At 37.8% G+C, this 20,477-nt stretch overlaps 1 protein-coding gene across 1 annotated transcript in view; it reads left to right on the forward strand.

Annotated features, from left to right (window-relative positions):
* LOC129230217 (uncharacterized) overlaps positions 1-20,477 on the forward strand; it is a 59,794-nt gene that overhangs the window by 14,770 nt on the left and 24,547 nt on the right. The window contains exon 3 of the mRNA XM_054864618.1: positions 19,900-20,244. Within this exon, the coding sequence (XP_054720593.1) occupies positions 19,900-20,244 (345 nt within the window). The remainder of the gene's footprint in view (positions 1-19,899; positions 20,245-20,477) is intronic.

The raw sequence follows: 20,477 nt of genomic DNA on the forward strand, positions 1-20,477 counted from the left end.
CTGCGACATCCACACCACATTTTGTAGTGTTATAAAATGATACCGTCTCTGGTAATATTTTCTTATTATTAGTGTCAATATGAACAGTTGGATGCAATGAGCTAAGTAGTATGACATTTTTCTTTTGCTTCCCTTGATAAACTGTCATGGTGATGTCATCGTGCTTTAGTAATGTCTTTTCTTGCAAGGGTGTCTTCATTGTTTTTACAATTGTAGGCACTTCTCTACGATTTCGTTTTACTGTTCCAATTAAGCTTGTCTTTTTTTCTTTTAAAATTTTTGCTAGGTTCAGAGTTGTAAAATAATTGTCCGTGGTGACATTCCTTCCTTTATTTTCAAACGGTTTGATTAAATTTAGAACAACATATTCGCAAAGATTCTGATTTGTAGGACGATTCTTATCTTTACCTAGATATGGAAAACCGTTCACTATGTACTTTGTGTCAGCATCTGCGGCAATCCAGAATTTTATCCCAAACTTGTCAGGTTTATTTGGCATGTATTGCGTAAACTTGCATCTGGCTTTTGTGGGAAAGAGTTGTTCATCAACTGTAATGTAGGGTTCGGGTTTATAACAATTGATAGAATTTTCAGTAAACATGTACCAAATTTTTGAAATTAGACAAAATTTGTCAGTTTTCAAACGTTCTGATCTGGTTGTTTTTTGATCGAAACGTAAAAATCTCAAAATATCTCTAAATCTGTCTCTTGCCATTGTTTCACGAAAAAAAGGAGGACCCCAAATAGTTGACCATAAACTGTCAAGTTCTAGGCCTTTTGCGCAATATAGACCTCGAGCATATAAAATTGCAATGAACGCTTCAATTTCTTCTAATTTTAGTGTCCAATCATTGTTTCCCAGCTGTCTATGAGCTTCTTCTTCTGTACACATTTTTATGTGACGAAGCATACTTTCATTTATGATTAGTCTCCACGAGCTGGACGCAAATTCATCATCAATGTTCCGCTTTGCGTACGATATCGGGTCGCCAGCTTCTTTACAAACATTATGTTGTGAAATTCTTCCACAATCGTTAGTTTCAGAAGAAATAATTTTCCATTTTGATCCATCTACCCCAAAAATTTCTTCATTTTCTTTCAATTTTAGTGTTATATTTGGAGATTTTGTTTTACGCTTTTTCCTCTTGCCTTTGATGTTACACATCGGTTGTCGGATAAGTGATTCGTATCATTGTCAAATTGAGTCGCAAAATCAACAGATAAATCATCATCTGACGATTCACATTCTTCGTTCGATGACGGGGCATATTCTTCGCTGAATAAATCATGGTCATAATTTTCATCTTCAGACTCATTTTCAGACAGCTCTTGCATGTATTCAAGAGCTTCCTTGACAGAAAGCAAACGACGTTTTCTTGACATTTTTCTGTCGAGACTAAGAATGGTATGCAACTATCAGTATAAACGCAGCTCTGCCATATAAAAAAAGAAAGAGAAAAAGCTAGTTTTTCTTATCAGTAACCTGTCTTGTTCTATGACCTTGACCCATTTGACCTTCAGTAGGTCCTTTTCATACCAATTGGGGAGCAGTTTTGACGGTTACCGATTCCAAGAATCGTCTCGTTTTGCATCTACTAAGCGAAGGGTCATTCTGACCCTTACCGCTGTTTTAGGTATAACACTTAATATCTCGGAAATAAAAAATTCTGAATGGCTAATTCTTTTACAGGTTAGTATTTATACAATTTAAGAAAAAGTTTCAAGTCATTCCGCTTGTAAAATCTCTGAAAAAATAGAAATGAAATTTGATTTGGGTCAGATTGACCCCTACCGCGGTTCTAGTGTTAAATGCTCAAACTATACCAGATCGATATCCCATACCGCACATACAAGACTTTTCTAACGCACTTTACGGTAGTACTACTTTTTCAAAGCTTGATATAGTGCGAGCTTATTTTCATATACCTGTGCACCCAGAGCACATACAAAAAACTGCTATTTGCACTCCGTTCGGACTTTTCGAGTTTCCTTTTTTAAATTTTGGTTTGTGTGGAGCTGCTCAAACATTCCAGAGATTTATGAACAGTATTCTCGGTGACCTTGATTTTTGTTATGTTTATTTGGATGATATTTTGATATTTAGTAATAGTGAGGAAAAACACAAAACTCATGTAAGAGCGGTTTTGGAAAGACTAAACGATTATGGGCTAACTATAAATGTGTCAATGTATATTCGGGGTCGCAGAGATTTCTTTCTTAGGACACTTAATTACGAGTAGTGGCACAAGGCCCCTGCCGGATAACGTCGAGCCAATTTTAAAGTACCCACAGCCAAGAAATGTTAAAGAACTGCAAAGATTTTTGGGATTCTTGAATTTTTTTTTGTAGATTCTTGCCACAAATAGCCCGGCATCAAGTGTATTTAACGGCGTATTTAAGAGGGGCCAAGAAAAACGATAAGACTAAGCTCGATTGGTCAGATAAAGCAAATGAAGAGTTTCAACATTGCAAAAAATTGATTGCAGATGCGGTTCTTTTGGCACACCCAAAGCCGGATGCAGAGTTGATATTAAAAGTCGCCGCATCGGATTTCGCAATTGGGGGATCATTATCGCAAATAGTAAACAAGCACTTACAACCGCTTGCTTTTTTCTCTAGGAAGCTGTCGCCGACAGAAAGAAAATATAGCGCTTATGATAGGGAACTATTGGCAGCTTATGCTAACATAAAACATTTTCGGCATATGGTCGAGGCGAGAAAGGTTTCCTTGTTTACTGATCATAAGCCGTTAACGTTTGCTTTCCAGCAAAGTTCGGATAAATGTAGCCCAAGACAGGCGAGGCAGTTAGATTTTATATCCCAGTTCACCACAGATATACGACATATAAGGGGACCTGATAATATTGTTCCAGATGCACTTTCTCGGATAGACGCTATAGTCATGCCGAACCCCATTAAATACACAGAACTCGCTCAAGCACAACAAAGCGATGCAGAGCTTAAACTGTTGATAGAAAAATCGGGAGTATTAAAATTAAAGAGAATTACCATACCAGAATGTGAAATACCTATTTTTTGCGATATAGCAACCTCGCTATTATCGCCTCGGCCGTTTGTACCCCAGCAGTTCCGCGAGATAGTTTTTCCCACCCTGCACAATTTATCACATTTAAGTATCCGCAGTACATCAAAATTAATAAGATCAAGATTTGTATGGCCTTCTATTCGGAAAGATTGCGTTAAATGGGCTAGATGTTGCATTCCTTGCCAGAGATCAAAGATAACACGACATACAAAAGCACCAATAGGGAAATTTTCGGACCAGTCACAGAGATTGGAACATGTGCATCTCGACCTCGTAGGTCCTCTACCCCCATCGCAGGGAAACTATTATTGTTTAACTATGATAAATAGGTGCACACGTTGGCCAGAGGCTGTGCCGATACCTGACATATCGGCACAGACGGTAGCAAGGTGTTTTTTTTGTTAACTGGATTGCTCGTTTCGGATGCCCTGCTCGTAAAACTACCGACCAGGGTAGACAGTTTGAAAGTGCACTGTTTCACGCTCTCTCTTGCTTTCTGGGTGTTAAGAGAATTCGATCCTCTCCATACCACCCACAAGCAAATGGCTTAGTGGAAGAATTTCACAGACCGTTACAGGCCTCTTTAAAGGCATATAACACTCAAGAGTGGGCAAATGCACTGCCCACGGTTCTTCTTGGATTCCGGGCTGCATTTAAGGAAGATTTGGGCGCAACAACAGCAGAGCTTGTATATGGGAGGACACTCCGACTGCCAGGAGAGTTCTTCGTAAAGACGGGTATTGAAGGTACCCCAAAGGAGCTGGTGGAGGAACTCGACACATTTTGACAACATGCGACCTATACCAACGAGTTGCCACGGACATAAGTCCGTGTTTGTACATCCACACCTAAAAGACTGATCTCACGCCTTTGTTCGCCACGACGGAATAAGAAAACCCCTGCAGGCACCATACGATGGACCGTATAGAGTGATATCGAAAAAAGAGAACTTTTGATCTGGAAATTAAAGGAAGGAAACAGACGATATCTATCGACAGGCTGAAACCAGCTTTTTTGTCTACAGACTGTTTACCTGTGGTTAAGAATAGGCGCGAATAATCTGCGTCTAATGTTGTGACTACACGCTTTGGAAGGACAGTTCGGCAACCGTCTAGATACGGTATATTCGATGGAACTGTGGGGGGAGTGTGCAGCGACCAACCGCCGGACGCAGCGAGAAGAAGCCAAGTCCAGCGAACTGCTACCATTCGGCCGCCAGTTGGCGACGGGGAAAATAAGGCAAACCCAAGTTTAAACACGGGTGAAAAACGATTTCCAAGAGACCTGGCCGAGATGTGATAGTTATCAGCTGCGATGAAATTGTGAAGCTGTGACTCGCTTTTAGATTTTTCAAGTTTCAATTTTAACCTTTTATCAGTGTTTAGCAATTTAGAATGTTTGAATAAAATGTTTTATTTTTACACCGTTATTTTATATTCGGAGTGCTACACGCCTCCCAATCAGGACCAGCAGCGCAGCAGCAGTTTGCTTAAAAACCGGAGCCACCGAAGCCAGTAATCAGTCTCACCAAACTAAAACCACTGATGATGGCTGTAGCAAAGCAAGCCGAAACGTCTGGAATTTCTACTCTAATTAGACCACGGCCAATAAGCCGGAAATGTTATCTCCTCATCTTGAGGCCGGCCGTGAAAGCCTTAAACAGTATTTAACCTATTGATACTGTCGAAAGATTCGTAAGAAGTGCAGTAAAACATTGTGCAACACACAGAGTTAGTCTCATGACCATACTAATGTTTTTCAGGTAAAACTTCAATGCTCTTGCAACAATAGCGGTGTTGTAAAGATTACAACAGAGAAATTTCTAAATTTAATGCTAGAAAACGTTGCTAAATCTCTAACGAGTAAAAAAGGCACCCAAAGAATTATAAATTTCCAAACATAGCCTTGGGAAAGGTAGATCTTAAAGTTGCAACCGAAGTTTATAAATGCTTATTTTATAATTTCTTCAAAATAATTACCCGTACAAAATGTATATTTCAACAAGCGGTAACATTTTTACAGCTTTGTATGTTCTTTGCCAAGAGTTGATGTGCTTATTTTATAACTTTGACTCATTTGCAACATATCCATTTTATGGTTCAGACAATTTGTCGCTAAATTTGGTATATGTTGATTTCTTAAATAGTCACTTTTATAAGAAAAACAATTCATAATATTACATTCGAGTAAAATGTATGATTTCAGTACAAAAAACACATAGCTTTATAAAATGTGATTCATGAATTATAAAGAATAATATGAAAATTTTTATATGGAACATACGTACAGTCGGATCCCGACTTACGCGAGGGATGCGTTCCAAGACTCCTCGCGCAAGTCGGAATTTCGCGTTGTGGAACAACGTATGTTTAGATTTTTTTTTATAAGCATACCCAATTATTTCGGACATGTGTTAACACCCCTCAAATTGTTTCAAACCATTTCTTAACTATATGTTACCGTATGTTTTATAAAGAACTGACTTTTTACTGTATTTTAGAAAAAGCATTACTATTTAACATGATTACTCTGTTATGAAGCACAAAATCTATGATCAATAAGATACATGTACTTAAACAGTAGGGTACTTACAGAAAGAACATTACTGCATTATAATAACACTGAACAGGAGATATAGTAATTTTAATTATACTTTTAAAAATTATGAAGTTTATGCAGTGTGGGAACACCACTATTTCTGGCTTGGCTTCCATTTTCGTGATGTTTGTATTTTGCTCAGACACTACTCGGCGAGTTTTATTATTAAAACTAAGTTCTACACTTTTGCGGATTTCCTTTTCTTGAACTTTAGCACGTGTCGAAGATTAAATCATACCTAATTGTCGTGCAACCTTCAAGGCAATTTATAATAGTTGAAGCATCGAGAATCTACCTTTTCTTGAATTATCAGAAACTTTCTAATTTTCTTTCCACTTTTGCCCCCCCCCCGTGTCCGTTTACCTTGTCGTGGTGGGGGGGCTTGCGGTGTGGTGAGTTCGGGGCGAGCTCTTGGGAGGAGTAGTGAACCCCCAGTTGCTCAAACAGAATATCGGCGGGAGGGAATTTTTTTTCCCTACCTTCCCTCATCACACTTACCAAATGCGGACGAAAACCCCTAAGCCAAGGTGTGTCAACCGTGCCTATGGCTGCGTGGTACCGGGGGTAGTCGGTGCCTCAAACGGGAGGCTTCAGGGATAGCAGGCGAACCCTGTCGTACGCAGCCTTACCTCTGTGTAGGGGGGCTACACAGGGGCTAGACCCCACTTTTCCCCCTAGTTCTCTGGTTTTTTTTATGGATATAAACACGAAGAACACTTCTCCCCCTTGTGGGGAGCGTCAGACTGAATCGAATAGCACCGCAAAATTTTTTATTATCAAACGTTCTGATCCTAATTTAAATTTAACAAAAGTATCGCCTTTTCTCATCAACAAAGCGCTCGTTAATCAAATAGGGGAATTTCAATCAGTTAAAAAATTGCGTAATGGTGAGCTCCTCGTCGAAATAAAACATCAAAAACAAGCCACATCCATTATGTCTGTCAAACAAATAGGATCCTATCTTGTAACTGTCACCGAACATAAAACCCTTAATTTTTCCCGAGGAATAATATCAGAACCTGACCTTCTCTTTACACCGGAGGAGGAAATATTGGAGGAAATGAAGGACCAAAACGTAAGTGCAGTAAAAAGGATTACAATAAAACGCAATGGCGAAATGATCAATACTAAACATATCATTCTAACATTTAAAACACCCGTCCTCCCTCCACGTGTTAAAGCTGGCTATCTCTCTTGCCCAGTTCGCCCCTATATTCCAAATCCGCTCCGGTGTTTCAAATGCCAGCGGTTTGGACATTCGAAAATTGCGTGCCGTGGTACTGACACCTGTGCCAGGTGTGCAGAGCCCGGTCACGATAGTAATACATGTTCTAAGACCTATAAATGCGTAAACTGCAAGGGGGAACATCCTTCATACTCCAGATCATGCCTAAAATGGATCTCAGAAAAAGAAATTCAGGTGATTAAAACAACACAAAAAATATCCTATCCAGACGCAAGAAAACTGGTTGAATCTCGCACACCTACAACAGGCCTTTCATATGCAGCAGCCATCAAAAAGGTATTTAAATCTGCAAGCACACAAACAGATGCAGAAACTGAATCCTCAACTAATCCCAAAACCGTAAACACAACCAAATCAAATAAACAAACTAATAGTCCAAAATCCTCTTTTAAGAAAACTAACCAAAATCAACAACAAAAACAAAAAACAAATACTGTATCTGTTGCTGTTAATGAAAACATTCCAATCGCACAAAATTCGAAAAAACTAATTGAAAAAAAGAAAATTATGCAAACACGTGCTAAAATTGGGGTGGCCACTAAACAGAGGCCCCCAAAATATTATAATTTTAAAAAGGAGGACTTTTTGCTTTCCAGCAAAAAAGTCAAATTGACTAAATCCCAACTACTTCCTCCCCAAGAGGAAGACGAGGATGTTGAATTTGAAGATCTTCCGCCATCCGACGATGAAGGGTGGACGGACCATCCTCCTTCATGAGCCGCTTCCTCTTCTTCCGGCCGTTCCTCCTTCCTTTTTTCTCCATGGCCCTGAGCATTCTTTCTTGGAATTGTCAGAGTTACTCGCATAATGTCACGGATATTAAAGATCTTGTCGAATTTCACCAACCGGCCATATTCTGTCTGCAAGAAACATTCCTATCGCCCACTGATAAACCGAGGTTGAAAGGTTTCGACATATACCGCAAGGACTGCTTGTCAGGTGACCGTCGTTGTGGAGGAGTGGCTTTGCTAATCGCTAATGATTATGCATCTAGCCAGCTCAATATCAACACATCCCTGCAAGCAGTAGCTGCGCGCGCTCACCTTCACTCGCTGTTTACAATTTGTACTGTATATATTCCACCTTCTTACGACTTGAGAGGCGTGGAATTGCAAACACTTGTAGATCAACTTCCTCCCCCATACATCATCTTGGGGGATTTCAATGGCCATAATCCTCTCTGGGGGAGTCCCGACTCCAACAGTAGAGGTTTAACAATAGATAATTTTATCGAAGACAATGATCTTTGCATTCTTAACAACGGCGAAAACACTTATTTTCATCTTCCTACCCAGACTTACCACGCCATCGATCTCGTTATATGTTCACCTTCTTTTCTGCCACTTTGGGATTTCCAGGTGGAGGGTGGTCTCTACACCAGTGGCCATTTTCCGATCAAGATAACCTCTACTGTACGCTGCGGCCATCAGCAGCATCAGCAAGCCCGACTTCGCATTGATCGAGCTGATTGGGCAGCATTCACCCAGTTGGCAGAAATTAAATCTGAAGACGTGATTGATATTGATATCGATGTAGCCGTAAGCCGAGTAACCGACATAATATTGACGGCAGCGAACGTTGCAATTCCAAGAACCACTAAAGGTAGAATCAAATTCCCTAAGCCTTGGTGGAACATCGATTGTCAGGAGGCTCATAAGGCACAAAGAAAAGCATGGAGCACTTTTCGTCGGTATCCGACCACACAAAATCTTGTGGCACTTAAACGAGCTCGTGCTGAAGCTCGGAGGATTCGACGAAAAAGCCAGCGGGACTCGTGGCAGGCCTAAGTCAGCACAATCACGACGTCCACCCCATCTAAGACGGTGTGGGGTAAAATCAAAAAAATTTCTGGCAACTACAATACGTCTTGTGCTCCCATTCTGGAGAAAAATGGTCAACTTTTGTCGGATCACAAAGAGGTGGCTAACTGCCTGGCGAGACACATTTAGCAGAAGTGTCCAGTGCAAATAACTACTGCAAAAATTTTTTAACTATCAAATCACGCAAAGAACAAAGAGTTCTAGATTTTAATTCAAACATTTTTCATCAATACAACACAAAATTTACATTTCAAGAATTAGATATTGCTTTACAAAAATCAAAAAACAAATCACCTGGCCCTGACGAAATACACAATAGTATGTTAAAAAACCCAAGCAGGTCTTCATTAGAAAATATTCTGAGACTATTTAATAGAATTTATTCTGAGCACAAATTCCCCAAATTCTGGAGCCAAGCAATAGTAATTCCTATTCTTAAACCAAACAATCTGACAAACCCGAGAGTTACAGACCTATAGCTCTCACAAGCTGCCTTTGCAAAGTAATGGAGCGGATGGTAAACGCCAGGCTCATGTACATTTTGGAGTCTTGCCATCTGCTATCTTCATATCAAAGTGGATTCAGGCGCGGCAGATGTACCATAGACAACCTACTGCTTCTCGAAACATCAATAAGAGAAGCATTTCTCAAACGAAAACATCTTGTGAGCGTATTTTTTGACATTGAAAAAGCATATGACCGTACCTGGAGATATGGCATTCTCAAAACCCTGCACGAGTATGGGTTACGAGGTAATCTACCCCTCTTTCTCTCTAATTTTCTTAGAGATCGAACTTTTCGCGTACGTGTCAAGTCTGTTTTGTCAGATACCTTCATTCAAGAAGAAGGAGTTCCCCAGGGAAGTGTACTAAGCGTAACTCTTTTTGTAATAGCAATCAACAACTTAATCGAACAACTGCCTCCCGCTGTCAAGGGTACCATGTTCGTTGATGACTTTCAAATTTCTTTCTCTTCATCGAGCATGAGTATCATTGAAAGACAACTTCAAATCGCTATAAATAAAGTATCACAATGGGCAGAGGAAAATGGCTTCACTTTCTCTGCTCAAAAAACCTTCTGCATCCACTTCTGCCGTAAAAGAGGGCTTCACCCTGATCCAACACTTCTCCTTAACAATCAACCAATAGCTGTAAAAGATCAAGGAAAATTCCTTGGTCTCACACTTGATAATAAACTTAAATTTATACCGCATATACAAGAGCTAAAAAAGAAATGTTTACTGAAATTAAATATCCTTAAAGTCTTAGCGGACACTTCTTGGGGTGCTGATACAGAGTCTCTGTTAAGAATATACAGGGCTCTTATACGCTCAAAACTTGATTATGGATGCCAAATTTATGGCTCCGCGGCAAAAACCTACCTGAAAAGTCTGGATCCAATACATAATCAGGCACTGCGCATCTGCACAGGAGCATTCCGAACCTCACCTATCAACAGTCTCCATATTCTTGCTCATGAACATTCTTTAAACAATAGACGCCTCAAACTTTCCTTGAACTTCTACTTCAAAACAAAACCTTACACTGATCACCCTTTGCACCTTCATATTTTTAATCCATCTAATGTTGTCTTATTTCTTCATCGTCCTTCTGCAACCCCAACGTTTGGGGTCCGAATGCGCCAGGTGCTCTTAGATTTGCAACTGTCAGATTTATATACTCTTAATAAAATAGAACTAATTGAACCATGGTGCGAAGTAAATATATCAACCATCAATGACCTGGCTAAATTCCCTAAAGAGACTACCTCTAATGCTGCTTATCAGCAAATATTTTCTGATACAAAATGTAAATATTCTGATTACCATGTCATTTTCACTGACGGATCAAAAGGAAACGAACACGTCGGCTTTTCTACAATAGTGGATGGTCACGTTACGGCAGAAAAATTAAACCCATCTTGCTCTGTATTTACTTCAGAAATAAAAGCCATATCTACATCTCTCCAATCCATAACCCAATCCAATTACAAAAAATGGGTGATATACACTGACTCAAAGAGCTCAGTGGAAGCCATCACTCACTGCAACAATAACAGCCACCCTATTGTCCTTCAGTCATATCATTTATACAAAAATCTTATAAAAAACCAATTTCATGTTCTCTTCTGTTGGGTCCCTGGTCATGTGGGAATTGCTGGCAATGAAGCAGCCGATTCAGCTGCCAGAGCCGCAAGTATCCTGGTTGATGACACTGTCCCTTTTGACGACATTAAAAACGTAATTTCTGAATGTCTTAACACGCATTGGCAGCGGTCCTGGAATCTTGAAACACAAAATAAATTACATTCCATCCAGCCCTCGGCTAAAGGTTTCACATCTTTACAACTTACCAGGAGACAACAAGTATTACTAGCTCGACTTCGCATTGGTCACACAAGGTTCACTCACAAATACCTCTTATGTCGCGAACCAGCTCCAACGTGCATTACATGTAATGTGAATCAGACAGTGTTGCACATTTTATGCAACTGCCCTAATTTTAACCAGACACGTTTTAAATATTTTAATAATTTTAACCCCTCTTTGAAGGAGTTGCTGGGGGACCCACCCCATTGCAATTTGTACTCCTTCCTCCAGGAGATTGGATTCTCCCTTTTAATTTAGTGTTTGTGCCGTTAAAATGTGATTTGTCTTTTTCTTGTTATTCAAGGTGTTTTATCCAACATATTATTTCATACGTTGTTTAAATGTTTTTAATGTCTACTTGTTTTTTATTACTTATTTTAAACTACCTTTGTTTATAGCTTTCACCTGAAAACACGCTTACTCCTATACTTATCTATATATTTTATCCCAAAAAATCGTTTGGCGCAGTATAGCCCTGAAGGGCTCTTGCGCCATAAAAAATAAACAAACCAACCAACCAAATCCACTTTTGCTAATTTCAGATGAAAGTCTTCGTTTGGGAACCATTCTGTTTTATCAACGTTCATAAGAAGGGAAAAAAAACGTTTACACTCGGAGCGGTAATTTGTATAAACTAAAACAAATCGTGGTTAGAATGCAGTGTGTGAATTCCGCTGTCAGTGATGCTAAAGGGATGAAAGTCCATTCACGAAACCAATATATAGTGTCAACGAAGCCCATTCTGATGCTTCGCCGCTCCTTTCCAAAAAAATTTCATGTTGCAAGCGAGTAATTTGCGTCACCAATAAAAAGTTCATTACTCATGAAAAATTCGCGTTATAGCCATTTCGCGCAAGTCGGATCGCGTTGTAGCGGGATCCGACTGTATTTGTATATGCTACATAGCTCTATAAAATATAAAAAGCCAAACAGCTGTTTGGGTGTTCAAAAAGAAGCTGAAACCAAAATGTTTCTTGAAAGATATTACACTTCCATCAAAAACTCAGGTGGACTGGGCTTTTTCAAACCTTGATCCTTGGCTAGAAACTTCATGCATAAAGAATGCATTTGAACAGATTGTAAATATTCCGTTTCTTTATACACCCATTGCCAAGTATCTGTAGGCATGTATTTTGCAATAATTGTAATGTACAATATTGAATTTAAGTTATTATATAGATCTCTAAAATGAGAAAGTACCTATGATGTGTGCAGTAAAATAGAAGTTGAATCCAAAATGTTTCTTGAAAGTTGTTACATTTTCAACGAATCGAAATCCCAGATAAACTGAGCTGTTACAAACCCTGATTTTTTTTTTTTTTTTGTCAAAAAGCTGCCTTTAAACCTTTGACGCGCAGTGTTCACGCCCTGAAGACACCTGTTTTTACATTTTTTTCTCCCTTTTTAACGAATTTTTTAAAATGAAAGAGACGAAGTCCATGCCGTTTAACTTCAATTAACACTAATAGATGGCAGCACCAACGATTTCCAGAGACTTAATGCTTCAAAACGAAAAAAAAAACTTTTTGAGACCCGTTTTCAATGCGAAAAAACAAGTTCTGTTTTTTAATATAAAGAACTCTAATTTTCAGAAATAGTTCATCGTACAGCATTATTTCGATCATATGCAATAAGAATACATCAATAGTTCAACTAGATACTGTTTCATATGCACAATAATATAACATCGCTTATAAAAACTTAACATTTAATAACGCTACAACTAATTTTGTTACAACACCATATTCAAAGTATCAATTCATGGAATGCAGTCTTGTTGCCAATCGCTAATATAAAAAGTCCTGTTGCCGAAACATGCTAATATATTACATTCCTCCCTTCCAAGTTCCAAAAAACGTACTATAAATTATATTTGTATAATATGTGTCAGTAACCCAGTCTGTCTGGTGCTTGTCGTATTTTATGAGGGTGCTTGTAAGCACCACTATTGTTGTTGATTTCCCGAGATGTCACGTTTTGATTTTCATTAGTATTTTCTTCAGGGTTTTCTTCTAGTGTTCTAATATTTTCATTTTCTAGCTACCCTTCGTTCACTTCTTCTCTAGATGTGTCTATTTCTGGGATGTATGGCCAAATTTCTTGTGATTCCAACGTTTTGCTATCATGATTACTACGATAATTATTGTCTTCGTCTTCCATTTCTTTTAACTTGATCATATTCTCATTATGACAGCTCCATATTTGATCAATATCCCTCTTCCATACTACAGCAGTCTCTTTTAGTTTGCAAAAATATAAACTGCAAATTATTTTATCAAGTACCACTGCTTCAACCCATTTGTCATTTCGATCACGGTAGTTTCTGACCATAACGTTTTCCCCAATCTCAAAACCTTTCGTAGATTTTCCTCTGTAATTCCTTTCTTGATCATTTTGGTGGTTTTTCACTCGTTCTTCTAAACTAGGCCTTAAAAGATCTAATCCGATACGTAAAACTCTACCAAACATCAATTTTGCAGGAGTTTCGCCTGTAGTAGTATGAGGCGTATTCCTATAATCAAACAAGGATTTATGAATTATATCTTGAACAGAAAACTTATGAGAGCTCTGTCGTTCACATTTAGAAGTGACTGCTTTTACAATCCAGCTTTTCACAATTTTCACTAAATTATCTGCGGCACCATTACTCTGGGGTTGATATGGTGGAGTAGGAATATGCTTTACACCATTATTTGCAGTAAACTGCCTGAATTCTTCTGATTTAAAAGGTGGTCCATTTTCCGAAACCAGAGTATGTGGTAATCTAAAACAAGCGAATATTCCTCGCAGTTTTTTTTATAGTATTTTGTGCAGTCGTATTCGACATAGGAGCAACCTCGGCCCATTTGCTATGTGCGTCAATCAAAACCATGTACTTTTTACGTACAAAGGTCCAAAAAAATCGACATGAATTCTTTCCCACGGTTTCTTTGGCCAATCCCAAGGTGTGAGCTTATTTCTGGGGCGCATGGTTTGTGTCTTCGAACAGCCATTGCAAGTTTTAACCAATTTCATTTTCTTGATCTAACAAAGGCCACCAAAAAATTGATCTTGCTCTAGATATCATTTTAACTATGCCCATATAGCTGCCATGTAGTTCTTCTAATATCCTTCTTCTTAATTGAACCGGAATAACTACGCAGTAATCCCACAATAAACAACCTTGCTCACAAGTCAGTTCATTTCTGCGATACGAAGATGGTTTAATCTCATTGTCTACAGTTCATTCATCTACCTCTGGCTATCCATGTAATACGTAGTGAAATACGTTACTTAAAATTTTATCTCGACGTGATTCAAGAGCCACTTCGTTAAAATCAACTGGTATTTCGCTATTCATAGCCATAAAATTAAATATACCATTCTCCTTCTTCCACTGATTCGACCTTTAATGGTAACCTGGATAAGGCAATAGCATTTTTTCCGAATTAATGTACTTGATTTCAAAATCAAAACCTGATAAATGTAATGACCAGCGTTGCAGCCTAGTTGCTGCCATTTGCGGTATGCCCTTTTTAGGACCAGATATTGAGACTAACGGTTTATGATCTGTAACTAAAATAAAATGTTTTGCTGTCAGGTATTGAAAAAATTTGGTTACTCCAAAAATTATGGCTAATGCCTCCTTATCTATTTAAAAGTAGTTTTTCTCACTCTTAGAGAGGGTTCTTGAAGCATAAGCAAAGGACTTTTCTTGCCCATTTGGAAAAACATGAGAAGTTACTGCTCCCAGACCATAAGCAGAGGCATCACAAACAAGTTTTAACTGGGAGCACTGGATCATAATGCGCTAAAATTCTTGCAGAACACAAACAAACTTTTACTTTCTGAAATGCTTGCTCATAGTATTTATCCGAAACCCAACTGGGCATTTTTGTGCAGTAATTTATACAATGTATGCAGAATATTTGAAAGATTTGGAACACACGCTCCGTAGTAGTTTATCATACCAGTAAAAGCTTTTAACTGTCCTGTATTCTGAGGTCTCGGGACGTTCTGATTAGTTTCAATTTTTTCTGTTAAAACATTTAAACCTTCATTGCTTATCTTATACCCCAAATACTCTACAGACTTTTGAAAGAACATGCACTTTGCTTTATTAATTTTAAGTCCACTTTCTGCTAACCTGCTCAAAACTTTTTCTTATCTTCTCAAATGTTCATTTCTATTTTTTCCTGTAATTATAATATCATGTAAGAAACATCCCACGCCATCGAAGTCTTGTAATAATTGGTCCATTAATCTTTGGAACATTGATGGTGCAGAAGAGACTTACCCGTGTGGATACGATGATGAGTTCGCAGGGATTTATTCGTTACAAATATTCGCCTACATTCTTCACATTGAAACTCACTTTGGCTTCTGGCTCGTAAAGTACTCTGTGATACCGAAATAGCCCTTTGTGAGTACTTATTGTTACCAATTTTTGAGACTCATCATCTAGCAGAACTTGTTGATACGCTTGCGACAAATCCAGCATAGTAAATTCTTCACCTCCTTGCAGTTTATTAAATAACTCTTCAATACGAGGCAAAGGCTATATGTCGATTTCTAAAACTGGATTTTACGTTGCTTTGTAATCCCCACAGATTCTTACAATATTGTCTGTCTTAATAACTGGCACAATAGGTGTTTCACACTCACTGAATTCCACAGGAGATAAAGCTCTTAACTGGACCAGTCTAACTCAGTTTCAATTTTTTCCCTCAGGGCAAAAGGCACTGCTCTAGGCTTATAAAATATAGGTTTTGCTTGCTCTTTTAAGTTAAGTTTGAAACAACCTTTCGTAAGAGTGCCAAGACTCCCATCAAATACGCTAGCATACCTTTTTATCAAATCCTTCAAAGAATAATTCACATTAACGCAATTAAATGATAGGAATTGCACTTTTAATGTAACAATCTAGTCCCTTCCCATCAAAGGAGTACCTCCATTGGGAAAAACATATAAAGTTAAATCATGGTTTTCATAATGGTAATTCACATTTACTTTGGCTGTACCCAAAGATGTAATAGGATCACCTGTATAACTTATAAATCTATGTGTTGTTTTGGTCAAAGGTACGTGAGTTAAAAGTTTTTTATACACATTTTCAGGAATTGCCGAGATTCCAGCATCTGTGTCAATTTCCATGATCATTGGAACATTCTCAATTAAAACTGTTTCAGTAAAAGGTTGTGTGAAACTTGTGCATTTTATATTAAACATCTGATTATCAAACTTTTCTGAGTCCTTAAAGTTAAGAAAAGTTTTGTTTTTAATATTATCCATAAATTGTTCTTCACTAACGTTTTCCTGAAAGGCATTAAGTGATTGCGCATCATCGTTATCAAAATTATCACCAACATAACTGTTACCAAAATGATGTGCGGGTCCTGTATTATCCTTAAACTTATATTACTCTTCTTAGTACACATTTTACTCAAATGGCCTTTAATTCCACAGTTGTAGCATTTATATGAGCGAAAACGGCATCTGTTTATATTATGGTTCAATTTACCACAGCACAGACATGTTTCGAATTTATTTTCAGAGACCCGATGTTGGTGTAACTTGCTCGAAATTTCATCAACTCCTTGAACTCTTTGAAACCCATTAGATTGTTTGTCCTCTCTCACTTCAGCTGAGTGTAAACGAGCAGCCTCCATAGTTGTAGCGATCTCTACCGACTTTTGAAAAGTAATACTTTCGGATTCACTAAATAGTTTGTCTAAAATTGGGCCACTACGGAGACCAACTATAAAACGATCTCTTAAAACTTCGGTGCGAGTCTGGAATCACCCCCTGCTTGGCGAAATTTTCAAAAATCGCCAACTCGTCACGCTTGTGCGTGACGAGTTGGCGCGATTTGAACCAATCACACGCCTCAGCCAGCAGAATCCAAAATAGACTCGTTTAGTGGTGACGTCACAGGTTGCCAAGGCGAGGAAACAGTTTCCAAACAAGCGTTGCTATGCTGGTTGCTAAGGCACCTTTAACACAGGAATCCCGTAAGCGCAACATCTTTGTGCATCGAGCGCTATATAAATTGGATCATGGCCAGAAAATCTGCGATCAAAATGCACGATATTGTGCATTTTTTTTAAAGAAGTCTCCCTTATCAAACGAGGAGAAGATGCGATGGAAGCAAATCACATAAAATCCATTAGCTACGATAATGTATCGGGCGTGGTAGCTGGGTATGTTGCAGCCGGCCTGAAAGATAAAACATACACTGTCGAGGTAAGTAAAGCCAATTTATTTTATTTGTTTACATTTTAAAACTAGTGAATATACTAAATGTAGTCATTTTGATCAATTTGTTAAGCATATATCGAAATATTAAATCAATGCATGATAGTTTGTTATGATAAAAAAAGCTCTGGTTAATAATCGTTCCAGTGAGGTAATGTTCTTTTTGTTACTTAAACTGACTAGTCTATTATAAGCAAAATATTTAGCGTTTTGATTTCTTTTCTAATTTTAGCATGAGCATTTTCTGTGGTAAGAAATTTTTTTCCCATAATTAGCTTCATTCAATGCAGCACTAATACTTGTGTATTACATTGTTGATGATGTATTTATAATGAAAACTAGTTCTCCACATATAATTATTTCATCATTTTAATTTGATAACTAAACACAGTGAAATCCCATTTTGATCATTGCAAGGAGAATTTAATTTTCATTTTGTTAATTTGAAATTGCAGCAATGTAGTAGAATTGGGTTTAAAAAATTATTTTGTTGAAACGGATATATTTGTGGTGGTGGTATTTGTTCTAACGGGATTTCACTGTTCGTATTGGAATTCAAGCCATGTAATAGAATTGGGTCTAAAAATGTATTTTGTTGAAATGCATATATTCGTGGTGCTGGTATTTGTTCTAACGGGATTTCACTATTGCTGTTTCAAATTTATCACTATACTTCTTTTGAAAGACAATTTTTTACTTCTTATCAGAACAATTCTTTTTCTTTTTAATAGTATGAATGTAGTTAAGAGCAACAACCCTACATCACTCTAATTGGATATTCGCTTCATAAAATTTTATTTAATTTTAATAATGATTACAGTGATTGTTGGGTTCTTTTCATAGCTCCATGGTCTGAAATTCATTCCGCAGATTAATTTATAAAAGAAAGTATAGAAAATGAAAGCATTAATGCATTTAATTATCCTTCATATTAGCAATGATTGTATTGAACCACTGTTCAACCACGGATTGTATGGAATTGGCAAACGTACAGTTAAGATGAGTCTCTCTGAATGAGGGAGAAAAATAAAAATCTGATGCATGTTTTCCACTCACATACTTTGCTTAATTCAGAGGCTAACATACATCTGCAAACGCAGACTACCCTAAAAACTCATACATATGTTCATTTCCGCCCATATGCAAAATTTTTAGGGGGGTCTCAGATATTTTCCCCATGGTTTAGCAGGACTTTTTCCCCAAAAGAAACAGATTTCAGTACAGATTATAGTTATTAAAATTTTATTTTTTTAATAACTTATTCACCATAGGCTGGAGAAATGTTTTTTCATTTTGCAAAGAAAAAAGTACTAAAAGCAAAGAAGTTTTAATTTTAAAGAGGGAAGGAGGGTTGAGCCCCCACTTGCCTGCCTGTATGGGCGCCCTTGATTTCCGCCTTTAAACCAGATTAACCGGCTGGATTATACCAGCCTTTCCATACAATCCATGATCAGACAGTAGCACTATCGTCATTACTAAATAGGTTTTAAAAGCTTCACAAAATTCTTTAATTAATACACCACACGTGTTTCCTTTCTTTTTTCTTTTTCGCTGTTAAGAGAATATTACTCTTCAAAAAGTGTTCCTTGTTCAGAAACGGAGATTATATTCTCTTTCATAGGAATTTTAAATTATGATTGCAAGAACGGAAGTGCAAATGGGCCAGATATTCTCTCTTTATTTTGCTTAAATATAAAACTCCTGTCCAGTTCATGTCATGGGGGGAGGGGGGAGGAATTGTAATTAGAACTTCCTTGCTTTTTGTAAGTTTTTTCTTTGCACAAATGTAAAAGTCATTCTCCAGCCATTAATGAATAAGTTATTAAAAATATCAACTTTTAATTACTCTGATCTGTACTGATATCGTTTTCCATGAGGGAAATAGCCTGCAAAACCATGGGGAAAATATCTGAGCCCCCCCCCCCCCCACACCTAAAATTTTGGATTTGGGCGCCCATGCATCGTGTAATAAATTATAGTGTTCTAGTAAACAACAGGGTGTGTTTGGAGTGTCATTTCAACTCCACCGCAGCCAAACGTGTAATATATGATGAAAATTATAAAGTGTTTGCGAACAACAATCCTATGTAATTTTGTTTCAAAGCACCATTTTTTGCTGTAACAAAAGACAAGTTTTCTTATTTACAATTTTGCTTATTACCCAGATTATCTGGATTTTTGCTTATCTGGTTTGCCTTTGTACCCAGCTAATCGGGATATACAAGGTTGTACTGTATTTTAATTAGTTTGTTTTCAAACAACTTAGTTTCAAATCTTTAGAAATTTCGATTTTTTTACCATCCTGATCGACATTTTGTACTTTTATCTCTATATATCAAGATATGCTTTAATATCATACTTTAAAGGGCCATGCTACTTATGTCTAAGTTTTAAATAGAATAAGAAGAATTCCTTTTAAATTTTTTAGATTGAAATTAAAAAAACAAAGTTTTCAAACATGCGTTTCATATGAACCAGCATACTTATTGCTTCTCAATATATCGGTTCATAGAATGTAATATAAAAACAAGTACTGCACACATTTAGGCTGTTTTTAGTACAGTATTTTTTTTCTTTTCCGTTGCAGGTTCACATGTCTGATGACAAGAAGATTTTGGATGCTGCCTGCACATGTCCAAGGGGAAAAGGCTTGTGTCATCACATGGCAGCATTGCTCATTTATGGTCACCATAACATGTCTGTCACTGACGTCCATTGTGGATGGATTAAGACAGCTGCCAAAGCTGCTCAAACGACCAAAACTGTGGCTGATCTATTTCCCCGGGCTAGCCCATCACCTCTTCAATCAAGTGAAGACCAGAAGATAGCTGCAGCAAAGGAGGTCAGGGATGAGTTGGCCCGCAATGAAGAAATTGTATCTTTCAGCTGGCTGTTAAAAGACGAACCGGAGAAGGATTCTGGTTTAATAGGTGTCAGAATGGAGCAACTAATTTTTTCTGAGGAATATGATTCCAGTGACGAAAGGTTTCAATTCTTTGAGCGCCATTGCTCATTGTCACCAGACCTTATTTCGGTGATTGCGGAGGAGACTATTGGCCAAGCTGCCAACTGGAAATGGGCTTCCTACTGCAGTTACCGTCTAACAGCCAGCAATTTTGGTTTTGCTTTGGCAGTCATTGAAAGACGGAGGTTCCCGCCATCATT

Source organism: Uloborus diversus, chromosome 9 (assembly GCF_026930045.1).
Source record: "Uloborus diversus isolate 005 chromosome 9, Udiv.v.3.1, whole genome shotgun sequence".
Classification (NCBI taxonomy): Eukaryota; Metazoa; Arthropoda; class Arachnida; order Araneae; family Uloboridae; genus Uloborus; species Uloborus diversus.